Genomic DNA, 22,012 nt, shown 5'->3' on the forward strand with positions numbered 1-22,012 from the left:
CTCTCTGAGAAGATGCCTGAGAGACATGGGTGTGAATAGATCTGCCAGAGCCTCTGGAGTGAGACCTAACTCGTCTATTCCCAAGGTTAAGTCTGCCTGAGGATGGCCTTGGGGGTCCCCCAGTACCACCTTCATGCAGGCTTAAGTTGGCCCTGGTGAGTCTACTGACTACTACAGAACCTTTGTCTGCCTCATCCCCAGATGATCCTTCCTCTTCCTCCTCATCTACATCCTCTGTTTCAGGGAGGTTAGAGTCTGGATCACCAGGAGTTCCTTCTAAAAGGGGCATGGTCCCATCTGGATTAGAGGGGCCTGTGTTAGAAGCCCTTCTTGCATCATATGTCTCCAAGAGACCTATCAGAAAAGGAGTGGTAGGGTTAGAACCCTGTTTCAGTTTCCTGGAGGTACACAATTGTCTCATCTCCTGGAAGCTGAGGGCTGCATATCTTGAAATGACCTGTGGAGGGTCACTAACCTCTAGGGGAGTCACTGAAGTCTCTCCATGGGTAGACATGCTTTTCTAGTGAGGTGTAAGTGATGCACCTACCTACACTATGGGTTTACCTACTGATCCCTTGCTAAGAGTTGTAGTCAGGGTGTGCTACTCCCTTTCTACTACAACAGCTGGTTCAGTAGAACTCAGAGTATTTCTAAGCTTGTTATATGTACCTATGGTACCTTATGTGATCTTTCAAATGATATCTCAAGATTATATTTGGTAAAAACAACAGCAAGCTCAAATCCCACCGCTGCCACCAATGTGAGAAGTTGGCCTGATATATGATGCTCACTAGTTCTAGTGATCACCTTGTATCAGTCCAAACAACCCTTATGGTGATTGGTTGTAAGTCAACCTTATAGACCAGCTATCCTAATGGTAGCATGGACAAAGCAGTCTTTAGGCTAAACTCTTTTGGCATGTGAAGCCAGCTGTTTTACCACATATAACCCCTTGAATACCAAGTGAAAGGACACCACACAGGTTGTTATGAAAATAAACAGATATTTATTAACTAACATTCACCTCTGAACTCTTTATGTGATCAGAGGGCTAAGCACATGACAATCTCTTAGGAAAAACACGTTTAAGTTGCACAATTACGATGTTGCCCTACGGGCACGACAAACCATATACTAAGTAAGTGGAATGTGAAAGTCAATAGAATGAATGGAGCTGTCCAGAGGCTGTAGGATCGCTGGGACCACGCTACACTAACTTGAGGTAAGTAATAGGAGGCCCACGGAACGCGTATGCAGAGTGTGAACTCACACGCGGGTTGCGTACAAACGTCTATGGACAGTACAGTTTAAAGAAAAGGTGAGTACGGACGTTCCTGACTAGATAGGACAAAAACTACAATGGAACTGGACACTAGGAGAGTCAAGCTACCCTTGAGCACCGAAATGCTCTTGTTACCTCACCCACGGGCTGCGGGTGCATAGGTGTCAAAGTGTGTCGGGTTTCCGCGTCGAAGTCTATGGAGCCTTGAAGAAAGATGCTGCAGGCGACCAGGAGGAAGGTGTTCGGTGCGATCCAAGGGTGGATCGGTGATGTGAAGAACCTGAAAGCAGAGGCGACAATGTTCAAAGTCACTAGCCAGTGACTGGAGTGGAACCAGGAGTGGAACCAGATGTCGTCGTCGCGATCAGGTGAGGATGGACGCTTGTCTCTGGAGCCACGTGGACCAGGTGGTGTCTTCGACTACCAGGATAGAGGCACGAGCTGTCCCGTGCAGGCTCTCACTGTCGGCGGTGTCGGATCCAGGATCGGAGTCAACAGGCCTTGGCAAAGGCAACCCACGCGGTGAGTGGAAACGGCATCTGGAGTAGACCAGGAGGGTCCGGGGTGCTCCTCTTTTGGAAGGGAGCAAGGGCCAGTCTGGAGCAACCAGACCAGCAGTGTTGATTTCGTTGTTCGTCGTCTAGGAGGCCACAAGCCAGCCGGCAAGTGACCAGAAAACGCGTTGAGCAGCAGGCAAGCAGAAGGGCCCCACGCAGATCTCGTGGAGGCTGGAGGGCTGATCTTCGGTGCAGGAGCTGCTCGGGGCTGGGGCTTCTCAATCCCCAAATCACTTTGTCGAGGATACCTCAGAAGACGTGCTGGAAGCGAAGTGCAGTCTCGTTCAAGATGGCCGGTCCCACGTGTCTCGTCGCACCCACGGATCTCAGCTGTGCTGCAGATGTAGGTAGAGGTCGGAGAGGTCTGGGAATCTGGGTCTCGTCGGGCTCTGAAGTCTGGATCCTCGAGGAAAGATGATAAAGTGAAGCCGCTGGACGCTTGATGGTGCCTGCAGATGCAGGGTGGACACTCCTTGCCCAGAAGGGAGATTTCTTCAGTCTTCTGGGGAGCAGAACTTCGAAGTCCAGAGTTTCTTCTTGTAAAGTTGTTCAGGACAATCTAATTTGGAATGGGACCAGCTCCTACCTTTATCCGGCTAAAGGGGGCTGTACTACGACTAGGTCCCTCCTATGGGTGGGACCAGGAAGGGGGGTGGTTACACCCCCTATCCTTTGTCCGGTCTTGCGCCAGCACTGGGGCTGGAGTACCCCAGGAACTGGTTTAGACCGGTGTATGCACAGGGACACCTTGTGTGCCCCAGGCATGTCTCATTCCTTTCAGCCCTGTCCTACCCAATACACAAAATCCTGTCTGGGGTGGTGCTAGCACCTCCCAAGGCAGGAAACCCTTTGTCCAAGCCGCCCTCGCTGGAAGGACTCCCAGCAGCAGGAGGTCAGACTTGTGTCTGTGGTGGCAGCATCCATTTTGTGATGCTGAGGCTCGAGTTAACTTTAACCGGGGTTCACAGTTACATACATGCCGTGTCCCTCTAGAAGGGTGTGATGCTACCCCCGTCACCAGAATTGGCGAGGGGGTAGTATCCCAATTCGTATGACACCTTACTCGACATGTTTTGATAATGTTATACCAGAGTTAGCAAATAACCGCGAGGATTATAATGCACTTAAGAGTATATGGTATAGCGTTATCATGGAAACAGCTAAAGGACTTGGTTCTGAAAGCTGCAGACAGGCTCAGCTCGTGCTAGAGCACCATCTCACATAATTCAAAGCACTCTGCCTTCAGGATTGATAAGGCCTGCCATAGGAGTGACTGATAGGAGGATATGTGTCCATTTTAGGGTTAGATATAGGGATACTATATCTAAAGCAAAGGGTGATTACACCACCTTGTCCCAGCTGATTGATCAGCCAGTTGTGTCAGATTTGGATGGCCAGCCAGGGGTGGCATAATACATGCTGCAGCCCCTGGTAGGCCCTGAGTGCACCTATGCCCTGGGTACCTAAGGTACACTGTACAGGGACTGATAAGGTGACTCATTCCAATTGGGTATGCATCTAATATACATGGATGTCAATTTAGAGAGAGACAGCTAGGCTGTGGGTCTGATTAGCAGACCCACAGCCAGGGAAAGTCGTAAACCAGTTGAAGCAAAAAGCAAAAATCGGGGGTGACCATAGGATTGCAGACCCCACTCTCCTACAGTATTTACCTTACAAATCTTGCACCATGGTTTCTTAGGGCCTTCTTTCTTTTTGGATTGTTGGGAACCCCCACCATTAGAAGCTTTTTGGGGACCTTGAGAAGGCTTCTGGTCTTTTGCTTTCTCCCCACCCTTTTGGTTTTGCTTCTTCTGATCACCACTTTGGTTCTGTACCTTCTGCCTCACCCTGGTTCTGACCCATTTGTCTGCCTTCTTACCCAATTCTTGGGGAGAGGTCAGATCAGAGTCAACCAAGTGCTGATGCAATAACTGGTTTTGACAGTTGTTAAGAATTTGTTCTCTCGTAATAAGGTTATACAATCCTGTATAGTCACTTACTTTACTGCCCAGTAACCAGCCTTCCAGAGACTTAGTAGCACGATCTACAAAGTCAGTCCAATCCTGGGTCTGTGTCTTCTGGGTATCTCTGAACAGAAACCTGTACTGCTCAGTTGTTAAGCCATACCCATCTATCAGAGCACTCTTCAGTAAGCATGAGCGTAAAATCCGTTCCGCTCGTGGATTTTGCGGATTTTCGGCAAATTCGCAATCCACGAACTCTCGCGAATTTGCCAAAAATCCGCAAATTCGCACGCAGCGGATTGTTTTGCTTGGTGATACAATATTGCGGCGCGCGGCGTTCACTTACCGTCATTCAGCGTTTGCCGAGTTGTTTTTCTCTATATTTTGCGAGTGCTGCGCCATTTTGGATCTTGCTGCGGGATCCCGCGGGAGTTTGGCGATCGCGATTACGTCATCGCGCCTTGCCACCTTGCACAGCGGCACGCATCGCGAGAGTTCGCAATTGCGAACACGTAGGTGCGGCGGGCAGCAACAATCTCGCACTCGCAAAATACAGATTTTGCAATTTCGCACAAAAAATCCACCAGCAAACAGCATAAACCTTCAGAAAATTATGATTTTTATCAGAATCACTCCTCAGGTTGACATTTGCCTGCACTTTTTTTAGCAAGGAGTCCATTTTGGAAAGAAGTGCCCCACAGTCTCCAACTTCCTGTTCCTGTACAGCAGGCTCCTCCCAGTGCTTTCTTCATGTGCTGGTCACTTTCATTTGGACCTTGACCTGGAAGGATTACTCTTTGTGGATGCTGCTGGATATTTGGATTTAAGGCCTTTTTGACTTTCTTTGGATCACTTTTGGATTAGAAATCAACTTTCACAAGTAAGTTTGTTTGGGGCATTACAGTTGCTGCAACTACAATTTTGGAACTTTTTCAGAACATTAAATAAAATATATTGTGGGTAGCCACAGTATCCAGTAGGACCAGGGTTAGTTATGGGTGCATGATACAACTGTTTTGTTGAATTTAAACATCATTGAGGCCATGGATGGGCTGGGATTGTGCTGAATGTTGTGTTTTTTGTTGATTTTTTTGGGGCTGCTGTTGTGACCTTTTGCCCAGGGGTAGTGAGTGGTGCATGGACTGAGTCTGCCTGTGGGGTCTCTTTAATGTAAACATCGTGGATGGCATTGGATTGTGGTGATTTTTGTGTGTTTTTAGTTTTTTTGGGGGTGTTCTGTTGATGTGGACTGGCCATGTGGGTGGTGGTGGCCATTTTGAGTGCTTGTACAGGCAGGCCCTCCACATGTGCTTGGGGTGCAAGGGGCCATTTTGAAGACAGGCAGTGTCTGAGGCCTGCACTCATTTTGCCTAGCTTTCATCCATTATGCCCAGGGGTAGTGAGTGGTGCATGGGCCTAGTCTTTCTGTGGGGTGTCTTCTTGAATTTAAACATCATTGAGGGCATGTGTGGGCTGGGATTGTGCTGAATTTTGTGGTTTTTGTCGATTTTTTGGGTTGTATAACTGATGTTCCTCTGTCTTCCATTGCTTTTAGGTGCACAATAGAACCACCAGTGCCAGGAAGAAGTCCTGCTGTGGTGTGTGCAGCCCAACATCACGTGTGGCCACAGACAACTCTGCAACTTGTGCAACTGCGGCCTGCTGTTCTGAGTGACACTCGGGGGCAGGAGTGAGAGGAAACCAAGTAGGTTTTAAAAACAAGACGAGCAGAAGCCGCAAGTGACGGATACTTGCCGTCTTGGGACTCCCGCTGCCCATGAAGCAATACTTTAACGCTTCACGTGTTTGTCCTGATTCAGGATAAAACACCACACTTTTTTCACAAGACCACAATTTGTGGTCTTTATATTGGACGTGGGCTGGACGCGCCTTAGCGTGTGCGGACCACCCCGTTCAAAAAACACGGTCCTGAAGAAAACCAATAGAATCCTTTTTAATGGTTGAAACATGTAGACCTAAATTTTAAAAACCACACATAGCACACTACGCTATTTTTATATTTACCACACGTTTTGAGACACCATCGCCTTCCTAAATAGGCACGGGTGCCACACGATCTTTTTAATAGGGACAAATCACTCAGGAATAAAGTCTTTGTAGTGAGCAGCTTTGTCCCTTTTTAACACACCTTTCACAATTTTTTCTCACATATAAAAAAACGAAGAACCCGCTCCACTGTAACCAGGTGTCGCAGCACACCCCATAGGCATTCGGCTTATGGGGTGGGACCCCGATGATGAAGCATGTCACCAACTAGGTTGGTGAGTGAGGGGTCTTCTCAAAAAAGACATTTTTGTCCGGTTCAAGGTTGGGACACTTATTGCTAACCTAAGCCTTATGCTTTAGATACAGAGGAAATCCCCACACTGTATACTTTGCATCTAGGGGGTACTCCTCCATTGTTGTTAAAACCCCAAAAAAAGTTCCCCGTAGCTCCTCTAGCAAGAAAGATGCCAGAAAGGAGCAGAAGAAGCAAGTTAACAAGCAAACTGGTGTGCCGCCCGCCACATTTTTTGGGAATAAAAAAAAAATATGCCTGCAGCAGCAGCGGGATCTGCTGGGGACCAAGCTGGGAGCAGCACCCCTGCTCCATTGGGCTCAGTGCCACCACCACCACGCCAACTTATGTCCAAGCCCTTGAGTGCTGCAGAGGCAGCCAGTCTAGTTGTTCAATCACCATCGACCAGTGATGTTGGCTCATCGCAAGAAAGTAGCAGCAATGTCCCTCAATCAACACAGGTTGTTGTAACTCATCTGACAAGTGTTGAACAACCACAGCCGCAACAACAACCACATGTGCAAGTACAAGCCCAAGTACATGTGGAAGGAGAGGCGGCGCAAGGAGAGGAGCAAGCAGAGGTGCATGGAGCGGCACAAGTGCCCACAATAGTTGTTCCTCCTGAAGTAGGGGCACATCTGGAAATCGACTATCAAGCCGAGGTATCATTCGAGGAAGCCACTCCTCCTGATGATTCATTGTCTTCCAGATCCCTAGCAAGGAAAAGATCAAGGATGGTGTCTACATCTTCAAGCCCACCTCCTTCTGCTGATATGGATCCAACTTGGAAACCAGCACCACTGCCGTCTGAGAGTGAGGCTGAGGCACACCATGATCTGACAAAGGTAGCTAAGCGTAAAAGGAAGGTCGTCAAAACTCTCATAGTTATGGAGTGTGATGACGCTCAACAAGAAGTGGCGTCTACTCCTGCTGCTGAAGACTCTCACGACGACGAAGCAGTCATCACTAACGTCACTGAAGCCCCAGCGGGCATGCAGCAAACAGACATTTTGACCCTAGCCCGACAAGCTGCTGAGCGTGATGATGAAGTCGACGAGGAGGCAATGGGAACACCACAATCATTGAAGTTAACTAGTACACCACCACCTACCGCTTCCATATTTCTTACTCGCCAGAAGGGACCTCCATCCACCTCGACCTCAATTAGTGGTGGGCAAAGTGCACAACGTAGTAAAGTTCGGCAACACACATCCTCCACTTCATCTGGCATTAGCAGCATGACCACCAACAGTATCGCCTCCTCTGGCCCCCCCAGACATTTCAAGTCCGCAGTTTGGGACTTCTTTAGTATTTGCACAAAAAAGGAAAACCGAGCCATTTGTAGCATTTGTAAGCTTGGAGGTAGTCGTGGTAAGCTTGGTACCAACTATGGGACTGGAGGCCAGAGAGGTCATCTTGAGAGACAGCACACTGTCCAATGGTTTGCGCACCTAGAGGAGATCAAGAAAGCCCGAATTGCAAGTCGAGAAAACGTTGATGTTCCATCTGATGATGACGAGGAGGAAGAAGCGTCAAACGCTTCACTTACACCCAGTACCCCTGTCAGCACACCCCCTGTGAGCCACACTAAGAGTGTGGGACAGAGTGAGACACCAATGCGAAAAAGTTTATCAGCGAGCGTAACTGGGTCGAAGAAGTCATCATCATCATCCCGTAAAATGGTCCAAGCCAACATTAAAACCATGTTGTTTTCAGACGTGCCATAGGAACGCAACCACCCAATGGTGCGTCTGTATAACAGTAAGCTGGCTAAAATGCTAGCGCTGGATCTTCTCCCTTTTTCTTTTGTAGAAGGGGTTGGTTTTCTAGAATTAGTGGCAGCGCTCTGCCCTAAATAGAAGGTTCCTAGCCGGTTCTATTTTGCCCAAATTGCGGTTCCAGCACTACATGAAGATGTGCTGAAGGTGATTGGGGCAGCTTTGCAGAAGAGTGCTGTTCACACTATACATCTGACAACAGACATGTGGACCAGTGGCGCAGGCACTGATTACATGTGCATCACTGCACACTGGGTCTCTTTTTCAGGGGTTAAAGCAAAGCTAAACGCAGGTGCTGACCTGGACCAAGTTTTTAAAGCTGCTCGGAAACATGCAACACTATCCATGTTTGGCTTGGAGGAACTTCATACAGCAGAAAACATTTTGAATGAGTTTAAGACAAAGGTCTTTGACTGGCTGTCCCCAAAAAAACGCGAGATTGGTTATGTTTCCACGGATAATGGCGCCAATGTAGTTAAGGCCATGGATCTGGGTCACTATTTCAGAGTGCCGTGTGTGGCTCACTGTATCAACCTGGTTGTTAGAAAATTCTTGGATAAAGACAGTCCAGCATGCGAGTTAGTGTTCACCTGCCAAAAAATGTGCAACCATTTCAGCCATTCTTTTAAGGCCCGGAAGCATCTGAGGCGCCTGCTGCATGAATGTCGAATGCCAGTGAAAGCACTCATCCAGGAGGTGCCAACACGTTGGAACTCAACCTTCTACATGCTTGAGCGTCTGTATGAGCAGTTTACGGTACTTGATCTGTATTTCTTAAAACAGGGGACAGCTCAGAAGGACCTGAGGCTAGATGCGGAGCAATTGGAGCTAGTTAAATGCCTGAAATACGTGCTTCGTCCTTTTGAGGTCTTCACGCGTGCAGTCAGCAGGGAGGACTGTAATTTGGGAAAAGCTATCCCATTGTTGCGCATGCTGGAGCACAAACTGAAGGCGGTGTCTTCTAAGTTTCAAAAAGATGAAGAAAAGCAAGAAGCTTTTGTTTTGGCAGAGAAATTATTAGAGCGCCTACTTGGCGATGAACGTTTTCAAAATATCCACTCAGAACAGCATTACATTTGTGCTACTATTCTGCATCCACGCTACAAAAGGCGCTGGCAGGCAGTGCATTATTTCCTTTTGGTGATGAAGATGTTACAAAGTACAAACATTGGCTAGCCTTGTCAGCCATGAGGTTTGAAAGAGAACGGCAGAAAATTCAAGGTAGAGGCAGTACATCAGCATCAGCAGGCCATCCCCAGTCAAAAGACTCCACTTCTGCACCTGTGGCTGTGGCAGAAGTGACCTCTCAGCCGTTAAAGACACCGGCAACCGGATCATCTGCACCAGACACAACAGAAATATCGAGTGATGAAGAGGATTGGCTAGCTGAGATTGGGTTTGGTTCTCAAAAGGTCCGAGCAAAAAGTAGGCAAAGTGGAGGAACCGTGGAGAACCTTGAGTCGATGGTGCAGGACTATCTGAATGACTCAACAGAGGTCTATGTTAAAGCTGACCCATTGGCGTATTGGCATGGGAAAAAAGAATTGTGGCCAGAGATCACCAACCTGGCTATACATTACTTGTCTTGCCCACTTGCAAGTGTGTCTTCTGAACGTGTTTTCAGTGCTGCTGGTGGCATTGTAACTTGCAAACGGACCCGCCTCTCGCCAAAAAATGTGGAGAGGTTAACAATGATCAAGATGAATGAGCACCTCATACCACCAGATTACAAAGTACCAGAATACACGCCGGAAGAAGACGAGGAGGACAGCAACTTAGATGAGGGAATTTCTTCTCTGTTAGGTGACACTGACCTACTCCTGTCTGAATTTGCAGAGTATGAGGACGAACTCTTATTCCCTGACACCGAGCCCTGAAAATGAGGCAATGATTCAGAAATTTTCTTTTTCGCACTTATTCACTTTTATTCCTGTGTTTCTGTCTTTCTTTGTTTTGCACAGTTAATATAATTAAAACTTTAATCACCTGTACTTTTGCTTTTTCACTCAATGTAGCATTTTCGGGGGCCTGTTTGGGGGGCTTCCTGGTGTTTGTGGGTGGGTTTCGGGGTCTGGGAGCACTGCTGGGTATGAATACTGTTGATAGCAAGAGGTTTGAAGGAAATCCATGGAGGCAGAGGGGAGTTATGGCCTAGCTGCATAGCGCGCACTGTGTGATTTTGGAAATTTTCAGAAAAGTGACTATGTCCACATTTTTGTACTTTTGCTTTTTGGCTGTTTGGGGGTCTTCTACTTGTTTTCGCCTGGGTTGACGGCTCTGGGGCCATTGCTGGGAAGGTCTAATACCGGATAAAACTGGTTCGGAAAACATCCATGAGGAAAAAGTTTTCGCATTTTCTGACTTTTTACTTAATGTAGCGTTTTCGGGGGCCTGTTTGGGGGGCTTCCTGGTGTTTGTGGGTGGGTTTCGGGGTCTGGGAGCACTGCTGGGTATGAAAACTGTTGATAGCAAGAGGTTTGAAGGAAATCCATGGAGGCAGAGGGGAGTTAGGGCCTAGCTGCAGAGCGCGCACTGAGTGATTTTGGAAATTTGCAGAAAAGTGACTATGTCCACATTTTTGTACTTTTTCTTTTTTGCTGTTTGGGGGTCTTCTACTTGTTTTCGCCTGGGTTGACGGCTCTGGGGCCATTGCTGGGAAGGTCTAATACAGGATAAAACTGGTTCGGACAACATCCATGAGGAAAAAGTTTTTTCATTTTCGAACTTTTCACTCAATGTAGCGGTTCGGGGACCTGTTTGGGGGGCTTCCTGGTGTTTGTGGGTGGGATTCGGGGTCTGGGAGCACTGCTGGGTATGAATACTGTTGATAGCAAGAGGTTTGAAGGAAATCCATGGAGGCAGAGGGGAGTTAGGGCCTAGCTGCAGAGCGCGCACTGTGTGATTTTGGAAATTTTCAGAAAAGTGACTATGTCCACATTTTTGTACTTTTGCTTTTTGGCTGTTTGGGGGTCTTCTACTTGTTTTCGCCTGAGTTGATGGCTCTGGGGCCATTGCTGGGAAGGTCTAATACCGGATAAAACTGGTTCGGACAACATCCATGAGGAAAACATTTTTGCATTTTCTGACTTTTCACTCAATGTAGCGTTTCCGGGGGCCTGTTTGGGGGGCTTCCTGGTGTTTGTGGGTGGGTTTCGGGGTCTGGGAGCACTGCTGGGTATGAATACTGTTGATATCAAGAGGTTTGAAGGAAATCCATGGAGGCAGAGGGGAGTTAGGGCCTAGCTGCAGAGCGCGCACTGTGTGATTTTGGAAATTTTCAGAAAAGTGACTATGTCCACATTTTTGTACTTTTGCTTTTTGGCTGTTTGGGGGTCTTCTACTTGTTTTCGCCTGGGTTGACGGCTCTGGGGCCATTGCTGGGAAGGTCTAATACCGGATAAAACTGGTTCGGACAACATCCATGAGGAAAAAGTTTTTGCATTTTCTGACTTTTCACTCAATGTAGCGTTTTCAGGGGCCTGTTTGGGGGGGCTTCCTGGTGTTTGTGGGTGGGCTTCGGGGTCTGGGAGCACTGCTGGGTATGAATACTGTTGATATCAAGAGGTTTGAAGGAAATCCATGGAGGCAGAGGGGAGTTAGGGCCTAGCCGCAGAGCGCGCACTGTGTGATTTTGGAAATTTTCAGAAAAGTGACTATGTCCACATTTTTGTACTTTTGCTTTTTGGCTGTTTATGGGTCTTCTACTTGTTTTCGCCTGGGTTGACGGCTCTGGGGCCATTGCTGGGAAGGTCTAATACCGGATAAAACTGGTTCGGACAACATCCATGAGGAAAAAGTTTTTGCATTTTCTGACTTTTCACTCAATGTAGCGTTTTCGGGAGCCTGTTTGGGGGGCTTCCTGGTGTTTGTGGGTGGGTTTCAGGGTCTGGGAGTACTGCTGGGTATGAATACTGTTGATAGCAAGAGGTTTGAAGGAAATCCATGGAGGCAGAGGGGAGTTAGGGCCTAGCTGCAGAGCGCGCACTGTGTGATTTTGGAAATTTTCAGAAAAGTGACTGTCCACATTTTTGTACATTTGCTTTTTGGCTGTTTGGGGGTCTTCTACTTGTTTTCGCCTGGGTTGACAGCTCTGGGGCCATTGCTGGGAAGGTCTAATACCGGATAAAACTGGTTCGGACAACATCCATGAGGAAAAAGTTTTTGCATTTTCTGACTTTTCACTTAATGTAGCGTTTTCGGGGGCCTGTTTGGGGGGCTTCCTGGTGTTTGTGGGTGGGTTTCGGGGTCTGGGAGCACTGCTGGGTATGAAAACTGTTGATAGCAAGAGGTTTGAAGGAAATCCATGGAGGCAGAGGGGAGTTAGGGCCTAGCTGCAGAGCGCGCACTGAGTGATTTTGGAAATTTTCAGAAAAGTGACTATGTCCACATTTTTGTACTTTTTCTTTTTTGCTGTTTGGGGGTCTTCTACTTGTTTTCGCCTGGGTTGACGGCTCTGGGGCCATTGCTGGGAAGGTCTAATACAGGATAAAACTGGTTTGGACAACATCCATGAGGAAAAAGTTTTTTCATTTTCGAACTTTTCACTCAATGTAGCGGTTCGGGGACCTGTTTGGGGGGCTTCCTGGTGTTTGTGGGTGGGATTCAGGGTCTGGGAGCACTGCTGGGTATGAATACTGTTGATAGCAAGAGGTTTGAAGGAAATCCATGGAGGCAGAGGGGAGTTAGGGCCTAGCTGCAGAGCGCGCACTGTGTGATTTTGGAAATTTTCAGAAAAGTGACTGTCCACATTTTTGTACTTTTGCTTTTTGGCTGTTTGGGGGTCTTCTACTTGTTTTCGCCTGGGTTGACGGCTCTGGGGCCATTGCTGGGAAGGTCTAATACCGGATAAAACTGGTTCGGACAACATCCATGAGGAAAAAGTTTTTGCATTTTCTGACTTTTCACTCAATGTAGCGTTTTCGGGGGCCTGTTTGGGGGGCTTCCTGGTGTTTGTGGGTGGGTTTCGGGGTCTGGGAGCACTGCTGGGTATGAATACTGTTGATAGCAAGAGGTTTGAAGGAAATCCATGGAGGCAGAGGGGAGTTAGGGCCTAGCTGCAGAGCGTGCACTGTGTGATTTTGGAAATTTTCAGAAAAGTGACTATGTCCACATTTTTGTACTTTTGCTTTTTGGCTGTTTGGGGGTCTTCTACTTGTTTTCGCCTGGGTTGACGGCTCTGGGGCCATTGCTGGGAAGGTCTAATACCGGATAAAACTGGTTCGGACAACATCCATGAGGAAAAAGTTTTTGCATTTTCTGACTTTTCACTCAATGTAGCGTTTTCGGGGGCCTGTTTGGGGGGCTTCCTGGTGTTTGTGGGTGGGTTTCGGCGTCTGGGAGCACTGCTGGGTATGAATTCTGTTGATAGCAAGAGGTTTGAAGGAAATCCATGGAGGCAGAGGGGAGTTAAGGCCTAGCTGCAGAGCGCGCACTGGGTGATTTGTGAAATTTTCAGAAAAGTGACTATGTCCACATTTTTGTACTTTAGCTTTTTGGCTCTTTGGGGGTCTTCTACTTGTTTTCGCCTGGGTTGACGGCTCTGGGGCCATTGCTGGGAAGGTCTAATACCGGATAAAACTGGTTCGGACAACATCCATGAGAAAAAAGGTTTTGCATTTTCTGACTTTTCACTCAATGTAGTGTTTTCGGGGGCCTGTTTGGGGGGCTTCCTGATGTTTGTGGGTGGGTTTTGGGGTCTGGGAGCACTGCTGGGTATGAATACTGTTGATATCAAGAGGTTTGAAGGAAATCCATGGAGGCAGAGGGGAGTTAGGGCCTAGCTGCAGAGCGCGCACTGTGATTTTGGAAATTTTCAGAAAAGTGACTATGTCCACATTTTTGTACTTTTGCTTTTTGGCTGTTTGGGGGTCTTCTACTTGTTTTCGCCTGGGTTGACAGCTCTGGGGCCATTGCTGGGAAGGTCTAATACCGGATAAAACTGGTTCGGACAACATCCATGCGGGAAAGCCTTTTGGCACTTTTTGTAACTTAGGGTTCATTAGGGTTAGCCCTAGCAGCAGGATTGCTTTTTTTCCTGGGGTGTTCTTGATTTTTGCAACTGAGTTCTGGGGTCTTAGAGCACTCGTGGGAATGTGTAATTTTGGTTGCAAGTGATTTGAAGAAAATCCATGGTGGGAAAGGGGGGATCACTTACTTTGTGAGAGACACTTAGTGTTGAAAACATTTATCCATTTACACTTAAAGAAAGAAAATGACACAGACTTAAGTTTCAGGAAAACAAACTTACTGTTAAACCCCCACCCACCAGACTCAAAAGCAGTAAAAAAACAGGTATGCTCAGATAAAGTTTCAAAAAGTATATTTGTATAGCCCTAACAAAATAATCTCCTGCAAGACCCTCCCTAACCCCAACGATTGTCCTTCAAAAGTCCCAAAAAGAACCCAACTCCCAAATCCCACCCCCCAAAAGTCTCTAAAAAAGGGGCAAGGGACACTACGGCAGGATGCTGTTCACTGTAGCGGCCAGGGCATCATACTCCTTGCGGAGGGTGGCATGGTCGAAGCGGAGGCCCTCCACCGAGTTCTTATAAGTTAAGACCTCCTGCTCCAAGTAGGACACTCTGAAGGATAAGCGGCGCTGGCGTGCCTTGCAACTCCTGTGGGGGGCAGCTGATGTCTTTGCTGCTCGGCGCTGGCGGTTGGCTTTGGTAGCCCGGCTCCGTACCGCTGGAACACTGTGCTGGCTGGCTGCCCGTGTGGGCCCGGAGGAGGATGCAGCTGTCGCAGTAGATGTACTAGTAGACTGCGTGTCCTCCTCCTCCTCCAGGGCCAGCAGCCGCCGATATTCGGCGACAGTGGCATCCAGCCTCCGTTGCCGGGCCATTCGAGCCTGCTCCTTCCTTGATGGTTTGTTGGATTTGGAAGGAGCAACTATATAAAGAAAGAAAGACATAGGAGGTCATTAGGATTGCGGATTTTCCGCATCCTCGGGGCCGGCGGAAGGCACCGCCGGCCCAGAGGATGCAAAAAAACCGCAGCGGACTGACCAAAGACCCACCGCCACATTAGGATGGCTGGTGGGTCCTGGTTTCCGTCTGCAGCTTTTCTGCCGCGGCTGGCTTACAACCGCGGCGGAAAAGCTCTAATATGGTGATGGTGTCTGTCAGACACCGTCCACCATATTAGGATGGCCTGTAAAGTATGCTTTTCCGCGGCGGGTTTTCTGCCGTGGAAAAGCATACGGAACTTCACTGCGGGGGCCCGTTGCGGGCCCCCCCGGTGAAGGGGGGGTGGGGGGTGCACATGGGGGGTACCTATGGTACCCCCCTGCATTTGCATGCAGAAAGCAGCAGGCACCGCGCGGTGCCTGCCTCTTACTGCATGCAAATGCAATGCGTGCATTTTTAACATTGCGGCGGGTGCAGCTTTAAGCTCCACCCGCCACAATGTTAAAAATAGAGGATTTGACCGCAAACCCTTGCGGTCACATCCAAATTGCACAGGAGGGAACTCCGCATGCCATGCGGAGGTTCCCTCCTGCTCTGGGGTCGCGGACGGACGCAAGTCCGTCCGCGATCCTAATGACCCCCATAGTCTGTAACCAATGCTCTTAAGATTAACACAAAATGATTGAGCAGAAAGTTGTGTCACAGTACAACTAGCAACTTGAAAGCACAGTACATAACTATTGAGGCCAGTATCTATCTAACCTCCCACTTCTTCATCCTTGCTCTAACATTAGTGGGAGTTTAAGGAACAAATTCTACGAGCACTATGGACTTCCATTACAGTCGACTATGACAGTACACCAGTCTTATTCTTCTTCTTCTCTCTGGTTTAGTAAAATTGGTACGTTATCTTCTGCAAGCCGGCATAATGCCAGCGCAGTGAACTTGCACCCGAGAAAAACAGACTCACACCATGATGAGTGACACAGACTTGCGTTACTGTACCGGTACAGTACATGCAGGTGGTGAAGCTCATATTTTTCTATTACAGGTTGCACTGAGAATACTCTGTTAAAAGGGCTACTGCTTAATTAATTTAACTTTCACCCTACAGTGCAAATGAGTACTAGAGAAGGAAAAAGAAGAAACTAAATAATCTGATTATCTATCACTTCACATGGGATGTATTTGATTACATATGGGATGACTTTAGGTGCTTTGCTTTTTATTGAGTGAACAGTGATACACCCACACATGAATGACTTACTACCAAATTAAATTTATTAAGAGAGGTAGGGAGTGTCCACCATAATAACCGGATATATGCTGTGCTTGCAGTTGCAATACAAACTACTGCTACTATTCATGGTAGTATTTGGACAAAATTCTAAGTTCTTTTCCTTGCCTTTCCTACACTGGAACGGACGTGCGGGTGCGGTGTTACATGATCTTCAAAGTAACACTTTGTTCATCCAGTGACCATCTACTCTCTCTAGATACACATATGCTATCTAAGAGTCAGATAGTACCATGATCCAGGCATCCATCCATTCAAAGTATATGCACACATACAGTTTCTGTTTCACCCACCAAGGCTGTTCTCCTTCCACCCATCCTTGCTTCATCATTCACTCAGCCATGCACCATACCATATTCTTTCCTTCCCAGCCACCTCGGGGACCAAGCAAACACATATCATTCTTCTTTGCCAGTCATCATTAAATTTCTCGTCCTTCCACACTTACTTACACCCTTCTTTCGCTTTTCGTTCATCCCATCCATCAAGTTCATCTCATATCTGATTGGGATTCTTCTCGCCAAAAACTTCACAGCTAAGTCGAAGTAAGTTTAGAGGAGGCTACTACCTGGTTGATTTATAATACACCCGTGCAGAAAGCACACTCTGCCGTCTTCAATCTCAATAAGTAAGGAATATATAGCTTACCTCTGCCCGCCACCACCATGTGAACCCTCACAGGCACATTGCTGGTGTCCTCCGGCACTTGCACCGCATCCTCCCCAGAAGTGTCCTCCTCATCCACTACCACCACCTCCGCGCTGGCCCCGCCACCAGATGTTCCACCTACAAAGTACATTTAAGATTGTTAGAATATACCACTCACTACTATATAATATTTGGTCTAGGAATAAAGAAATGTAAAAAAGACAGAAAACAATGTAATAATTTGTGACTGTCTAATCTAAAGTAAAAATATTCCTTTTTCCAGGGAAGGCTCAGTGCATAGAGCTATTGCTGACTAGAATGGGAGTCCAATGGAATTGCCAAATGTGCAATCTTAGTTAGCTACATAGACAGACTAATAAGAATAATCTAGTAATACCACAGGGAGTCATAGTCGAGGCAGGATAAGAATTTAGATACAGTCTACAAGAAGAACAAAGACGGTTTAGAAAAAATCGAATGAGGAACGCTAGGAAAAAATAGGTACTCTATATTAAAATGAAAACTTACTGGGGCCAGCAAAGGAGCCCTCGCCTGGCCGATCCTGCCCTTCTACAGCAGCAGCAGCAACCACCTCCTCCTCTGTCCTCTTGCCCCTGGGGGGAGCTGATGTACAACATGAAAGAAAGAAAGACACGAAAACATGGATGATTGTTGTCAACCAAATCAAACATTTCAAAAGAACAATAACAAAATATTTTGGCGAAATAGCAAATAGACAACTATTCCACGGGATATATTGACCGATCCCATGTGGTCTACTACGTTATTAGTATTGCTTGATTTGCGGACTGTCGACTTTGAAAGTTCTTATGTAACTCACTAAACAAACTACTAAAAAGGTTCGCATAGGACTGGCAGGCAGCAGTCCGTAGCACGCAAAGTGACAGACAAAGTCCATCGTGATTGCAGATCAGCGACAACACTAAATAGTTTCCTACTACATTAACCAGTCATTAAAATACTCAAACTCTCAATCCTCCACCACTATTTCTTCTTATTGCCATGTGTACAAAAGAAGGACTAAACTGGAGTCTGTAGGGGCTGATTTAGAAGCCCCTTGCGGCTCTTTTGCTCCATTCTTGCGTGACTTTTGTGAAGCAGCGGCAGGACAAAAGAGGCGCATGGTGCGGCGTATATTAACAACGTGACGCATATGGGAGATGCATCACGTTGTAAAGCCCTGCGCCATCAGGGGGCGTTCCGGCGCAAGGGAAGGGCGTTCCTGCGCAGGAACGTATCCTAAAAGTGGCTGAGTGACATCTACAAGATTTTAATCGGTCACTTTGAGGACAATGATGCGTGACTCAAACCCTGCGCCAGCTTGAAGCAGACATACGGCTTGATGCAGCATTGGGGAGATAGAGCACCCCAGAGCATTGCTGGAGCTGCACCATCGTTGCGACGCAACTCCAGCAATGCGCCGCCTTTATGGCACAGAAGCGTAACGCTTTGGTGACGTTTTCGGCACATGGTGCGCCGCATTGTAAATAGGGTGCACCATGGGTGGTGGTGGCGTGGCGCACAATTACTGGCGCATCCCTGCTACTTTGCAGGGATGCACCGGTAATTAAATATCTGACCCTTAGTGTCTAGCATTACACAGTTCTTTAAACTACACTCAGGCATAATTTCACAGGCCAATGAAATGAACACAAAATCGAAAACAAATAAGCATAGTAGCAGCGCAACTGAGAAGGAGAGCAGTGCACCTGAAATGCACAGAAGATTTTGAAATATAATCTACCTACAATGTAATCGGCAGCATTATTGCTCTTGGTAAAAAACAAAAATTTGCAAGATAATAACACACAGAGCAGGAGAAAACAGAGTAGTAAAAAAATAGCTACTAATACTCACCAAGCCCTGGGATCTCAAGGCCGAGCAGGTCCAGCAGATCGCGTTCCCTGTCCAGGAGATCTGTCCAACGGTGGGTGACTTGGTTGTAGGTGCGCCGGACCCGAGATTGTTGGTACATGGACCGGCACACCTTCTCCCACCGCTTCCGGCGCTCTCGGAGCCCGTATCCGCTAGCGACCTTGCCACCTGCCATGATGGTCCTGGGGAGGCGGCGCTGAACATAAAAAACTAGTGCGGCCACCTCATCCACGCTGAAGATCTCCCGGGGCGCGACATTCTCCCCCCTCAAACACCCGCACGGGAGCGGGTTGCGGGACCCTTCCCTTTCGCGGGCTGCTTCCCGACTCCCTTCACCATGGTCTGGGCAGAAAGGAAGCTAAATAATAAAGAAGAAATAGAATAGGGAAGAAGAAAAGAAAAGAGTTTAAAAAAGTAGTTTAAAATTAACAAAAAGTAGCAGAAAACACAAAAATATAGAGCTAGAAAAATAGAGGGATAGATAATAAGTAAAATAGATCAAAAAAAACTTCAAACAAGCAAAGGATGGCAGAGATTCAGAGAGGATACAGATTCAGAAAGCATGCCCAGAACCATATGAATGAATGAGAAACAAGATGACCGCGCCCGTTCACGACCGCGTGGGTAAGTTCGCGCAAGATTTTCCTCGCGAGCACACGCGAAATTGTACTAGCAAGCCGCACACTTTGCGAGATTACACATTGCGGCCGGAAACGGAATTATGTCACGCAAACAAGATGGCCGCACCCATGAACGACCGCTAGGGTAACTTCGCAAACCTGTGATGATGAACCAGATGTAGAAACAACATAGTCGCGGCCGTTGCGAGCCGACAAGTAAGTTCGCAATTGCGAACTGGTACACAAACCTCGCAAACTGGCAGAAACCCTTGCGAACAAAAAAAAAAAAAGATCCGCAAATTCGCGGGAGTTCGCGGATTTTGCGGATTGCCAATCCGTAAATACGCAAGTTCGCGGATTGCCAATCCGCAAAATCCACCCGTGCTTACTCTTCAGGACATAGTAGTTGTCAGCATCCTGTTCACTAACTGTCTGGAGCTTATATTTGCCTTTGTCTGCAAAGGAGAGCCACAAAGTTGCTGCCCACTGACTCTGTGGTACCTGCTGCACTTTGCTGGCCCTCTCCAAAGCAGTTCTCCACTTGTGGATGTCATCCCCATCTTTATAGGGAGGGACAATTTTGCTCAGGTTTCTATGGCCATGAGACCATTCCCTATTTCTAGGTACTATGCTGCCACAAGTGGGCTCTAGCCCACACAATGTCCTCTCTCTTTCAAGAGCCAGGGTCTCTTTAGCAAGGGCAACATCTTGCGTCTTGATTCTAAGCTTAGATTCCTTCCTCCTATCTTTATGCTCTCTTCTCTGAGGGGAAGTCATCCTCCTTAGAGCTGAGGCCCTGGACCCTACTGATGAGTCAGAAGCTGTGGTGGTGAGCCTCAGCAAGGCCTACCAGTGCAAGGGGTTCGCCCTTCTCTGCACAGAGTCCTCAGACCAATAGAACAGAAGTTGGCATGGAAACTGTAATAGAAAATACAAAGTATATTAAACCTCATGTGGTGGAACTTCAGTCACACAGTACCCTTCGGTAATGTATTACGTAGCACACTGAATGGAAGGAGCATGGTCCTTTTATACCCACACAGGGGCTCAAAAGAAGGCCATACAAGTACAAAATGCCGGTTTTAGGTACATATATGGTCATACAGAAGATGCACAGTCAACAAGTGGGAGGAGTTAACAGTTGCTAATCCTGGTAAACACATCCTGACAGTTACACACTAGTAACAGCTGCAAGGACAGCTGTAAGCTCAACTAAGCATGTGCGAAGCAGAAGAGGCTAAATATATCTTATCTCCAGGCAGATTTCAAGAGCAGAGAACAGTAAGGTTCGGACAGAGCACATGGCACGCATGTGGTAGCACAAGGAAGACAAAATGGCTGCCAGAAATACAAAATGGATTCCACAAAATGGTCAAGATAATCTCTAAATACAGGATGGCTTCTGCTAATGCTAATCTAATCACTGCCAAATTACAACTAAGTGTCAGACCCACTGGAAAGGGATCTGGCTCTTCTGTTCCCATGATTAGGCCTAATTGGGGGTTAGAGGGAGGCCTGTTCTAGCCTTCTCCACCTCCAGTTAGTCCTGTGTTGCCCAGGTCAGGTTCACCAACCTCATTCTGGTCAGCATCCACATCATCATCAGAACCCAATTGGTTCTCACCAGTGGGGTCCTCTGTTGAGGGATGGCCCCCCTCTTGACTACCTTGGTTATCTGGGTTGGATGCTCTATCAGCATCAAACTCCACTAAGATATCTACCAGGTGGTTAAAGGTTAGACTCTGTCCTTATCTCAGTCTTCTGACTGAACACAAACTTCTCAGTTCTTGAAAAGTAAAGGTTTCATATTTAGAGCGCAGCCTTGAGCTGTCTTCTTGCAGAGGCACACTAGGCCCTGCATCCAAAGACATTTCTAGTGAGGTGTGGTGTGTGCACCTACCTACACTATTTGTTTCTTACTAGAACCTCTCTAGGAGTTGTAGTCAGGGTGTGCTAAGCCCTTACCACCTACAACTGCTAAGTTCAGTAGAACTTAAGTATTATAAGAACTTGATTTATATGTACCTGCAGGTTTCATTCATTCATAGTAACTTTATTTTGACCGTTATGGCCATAAAATTGCAAGGATATACGATTTTTTACATCCACAGAAAAATAAAGAAAAGAGAAAGGGGATCACTGATAAAACCAATTCGGAGATACAAAGGCGTACATATACTATATGTGTACAGTTATTTCATTTAGGGAGTTTGACCATTAAAAGATTAATAACAGGCAGTGGGGAAAATCTAAAACAATCTCTTAAGAATATAATTTAACATTTAAATATTAAAATATTCTTAATAAAAACATCTAATAAAAACAAGGCAAGCACATCAACCCCCTCCAGTATTTGATATGGTTCAATCCTTATACTGTATATATCCAACCAGAAACAGCCCACCTTAATAGCACCTCAACCTCAACATGGTAAATACAGTGGACATATTGCGCTCATTTGATACATATTGCCCTACATGGTGAATAAGAAGGCTCAAAATCTTACTCTTAGACAGAACTAGTAGCAAGAAGGTGCCTTCTCTTTAACCACATTGCAAATAGGAATTTCGATATTACAACAACAGTAACTGGGGCAGTATCAGATTTTAGAATTCTGAAAGTTTCTCTGTAGTTTCTAATGCCCTGGTTTTTACAAAATTGAATCACCCACTTGGATCTTGGACTCTTGTATGACGGGCAGAGGAAGAGCACATGGATAACGGTTTCTTCCTCCGTTAGGAACCCAAGACAAAGGGGGTC

General features: G+C 47.0%; 1 protein-coding gene across 1 annotated transcript; it reads right to left on the reverse strand.

Annotated features, from left to right (window-relative positions):
• Nucleotides 1–14,337: 14,337 nt before the first annotated feature.
• Nucleotides 14,338–18,807, reverse strand: LOC147727782 (uncharacterized). The gene is made up of 4 exons (XM_086963178.1): nucleotides 18,615–18,807; nucleotides 17,265–17,360; nucleotides 16,737–16,874; nucleotides 14,338–14,774 (listed from the first exon to the last, which is right to left on the reverse strand). The coding sequence occupies exons 1-4, from the start codon at nucleotides 18,805–18,807 to the stop codon at nucleotides 14,338–14,340; spliced, it is 864 nt and encodes a 287-aa protein (XP_086819304.1).
• Nucleotides 18,808–22,012: the final 3,205 nt, after the last annotated feature.

Source organism: Lissotriton vulgaris, chromosome 3_1 (assembly GCF_964263255.1).
Source record: "Lissotriton vulgaris chromosome 3_1, aLisVul1.2, whole genome shotgun sequence".
Classification (NCBI taxonomy): domain Eukaryota; kingdom Metazoa; phylum Chordata; class Amphibia; order Caudata; family Salamandridae; genus Lissotriton; species Lissotriton vulgaris.

Coding starts and splice junctions, on each gene's coding strand:
- LOC147727782 (XM_086963178.1), bottom strand. CDS start 18,807: ATGGCAGGTGGCAAGGTCGCTAGCGGATACGGGCTCCGAGAGCGCCGG. Junction 17,361..18,614: donor CCTTGAGATCCCAGGGCTTG/GTGAGTATTAGT, acceptor GTTGTACATCAG/CTCCCCCCAGGGGCAAGAGG. Junction 14,775..16,736: donor CATGGTGGTGGCGGGCAGAG/GTAAGCTATATA, acceptor TTCTTTATATAG/TTGCTCCTTCCAAATCCAAC.